The 2,710-nt window shown below is 39.6% G+C and overlaps 1 protein-coding gene across 1 annotated transcript; it reads left to right on the forward strand.

Annotated features, from left to right (window-relative positions):
• The first annotated feature begins 407 nt into the window (after window positions 1–407).
• LOC121049984 lies at window positions 408–2,119 on the forward strand. The gene is made up of 2 exons (XM_040508492.1): window positions 408–629; window positions 1,938–2,119. Exons 1-2 carry the CDS (start codon window positions 476–478, stop codon window positions 2,117–2,119), a joined length of 336 nt encoding a protein of 111 aa, XP_040364426.1. The 5' UTR covers window positions 408–475.
• The last annotated feature ends 591 nt before the right edge of the window (window positions 2,120–2,710 follow it).

Raw genomic sequence — 2,710 nt, forward strand, 5'->3', positions numbered from 1 at the left:
ACCTAGGACATATGCGCGTTGTGCTCTTTTTGTCCTTTGACCAGGATTATTTTTGTCCCACTGGGTTTTTGTTACCTGGCAAGGTTTTTAATGAGGCAACAATAAGCGCGTCCAATATCATCATTCATTGGTGGACATCCAAGGGGGAGTGTTGTAAATATTATTATCTATATGGCTGTCCACGTAAATACTCATTAGTTGTGTACTTTGATGTAAACCCTACCTCTATATAAAGGAGGCTAATGAGACTGAATGATATACTTTTACTTCCTCCCTACTATTTTCTCTCCATATTCTCTCTACTTTATAACATTAATTAATATATTTTCCATTAATATCACATTATCACCGGCGAAAAACGCGGGCACGTTGCTTGTACATATAAGGAGGTCGGATAGGCATCGCCGAAACCCTCTGCTTGAAGCTCCACAGATCGAGTTGTTCGTCAGGTTAGATTTACCCTAGAATTCCATAGATGGGGAAAGAGTGGTTTTTATATGTGGTGACAGATATTGGAGTACATCGTCTGAAACTGGATATCCGAAAACTGAGAAACGGAAACAGAATTCCAAAGCTGAATCAGCCTCCACCGGTAGAGTTTGAAGATCTGGAGCTCCTTTCGCCTGATGGTAAGTTTCCATATTATACGCAACACATAATTGTGGGTTCTCAAGTATATTTGGTGGGGGGTTATTATTCTAACGATGAACCCAACATAACTGATGCTTATGCCATTAACCCTAACACCACATGTGTTACCTCCGCTGCCTTTCCTTATGACTATCCCGACTTGTTGTCTGCCCTGAGCAAATCCAGTGCTACCTTGTTTCAAGTTGGGTCTTCATTTTATATTCTGGACGCATCACAGGGCATCACCTTTTATGTGCTTGAACCCAAAGGAACTGACGGATGCACCAAAAGAATCCTACCTAATCCGCCCGTTTCCAGAGTGTCGAACCACACTAGTTGGGGACACACGATCCATATTACTACTCTCTGCATTCCATTCACTAGTCGCGGCACTTCATACACCTTTGACTTGTGCAAAGAAAAATGGGATAAATGGCCTGATAAATTTAGAGCTGCTGTTGAATATAAAGGTTTTTTTATTGGCCTCTTACCTACTGGACTACTTGTTTGTTCTCGGATGGATTCCAATGGAAATCCTGAGCGCCCACTTAAGGTGCTACATGACCTGTTTGAGATCTTCAATCTCAAGGGTCCCTATTTTTTAGAGTTGGATCAAGTTTTTATGGGCTTATTTGACGATGGTGAGGACAACTTTATCTGGTTAGTAAATTCTTTTGAGGGTGTTGAAGCGGATCTACATTGCCATATGCCTTTTTTGCTGTTCCGAGTTTTCATTGAAAATGACCCTGATGACAATTCAGTCCTCTCCGCAGTCCTTGAAGCTGCAGAATACTATGATTTCTTCGAGGACAATGTGTTCTGTACGGCTTTTGCATGTGCCAACATAAACTAAACTAGTGTACACAAATCTGTTAGTCCATCCTCATCATTGCCATTGACATTGCCAAACAAGAGAAAAAGACGTGGAGAATGAGGTATGATCATAGTAAAAGGACCAGACGCTAAAACTTTCATGCTTCAATATATATATACTTGTTCACTGTTTGTTTGCCTCCATTATTGGTGTTTCATTGTGCTACATTGTTATTCGAGTTTTCTGGTTTTTCCATGCCAAATTGCATTTGCATAACACCAATTAGAGATGTTTTTTATGTAACTATATTGATTATTACAGTACATCCAATACCTGAATCTGTTGATCAATTCTTTTGAGGGAAGGGATTAGGGTATATGTGACCTTATTTCTGTTTTATCAATTGTCTTTGTAGGGATTGGGTAACTTTTACATGTGATGTTTAGTACTGTTATCTGTTTACTCATATTCTTTTCATTTAAATTGGGAACAGGTACATTCTATGGACAGCTTGCAAAGCCACCACCCCTCTCCCTGCTGTTCTTCAAAGAGCTCCCTCGCCCTCCAGATTATTGTGTTCGCCAGGACTTTTGTTGTTTGGTTTTTAAGTTCCTTCGTACTGCAGTTTCTGCTTGTTCTTTCTATGTTGTACTTAGTGGCTTTTGCCTTTCTTAAATGAATTTTCCAGATCATAAAAATAAAATAAAATAAAAATATTCTAAGGACAGCAGCATGACTTATTTATTTATTTATCCTTGCTTAAGAAAAGGGAAGGTATCAAGTATTTACTTATAGTAGAGAGTACATTTCGAAGCTTGAAAATGAAGTCACAGAATCTCAGAATATGATGCAGAAAATCATTAGTGCCATGTAGGCAATAATGTCATTTATGCATCGGACGAACAGACAAATATGGGAATATGAGTAGAGCTTGGCTAGGTGTCACGGGCCGAACTTTGCAGTGCGCAAAGCGGACCGTGCGGCACATGCTAGCAAGCAAGTCAGCCAAGTGAGTACCTTGCAAGGAACAATGAAAGCCACACGATATTAAAATTATATGAATGTTGGGCAACCACGAAGAACAATGAATAATCGAAAGGAAAGATCAAAGAGCAATCTCACGGGACACAGATGATTGAATAATTCATTTTTTATTGATGGTAAGATGGCAAGGGAGGCAAAAGTACATGTGTTAACCTATACTAGTTCCGTAGTCCAAACTATGCTGACTAGGAACCCCTCCCCAAAGAGCATATCTGCCTTATA

The sequence above is a fragment of the Rosa chinensis genome, chromosome 6 (genome assembly GCF_002994745.2).
Source record: "Rosa chinensis cultivar Old Blush chromosome 6, RchiOBHm-V2, whole genome shotgun sequence".
Classification (NCBI taxonomy): domain Eukaryota; kingdom Viridiplantae; phylum Streptophyta; class Magnoliopsida; order Rosales; family Rosaceae; genus Rosa; species Rosa chinensis.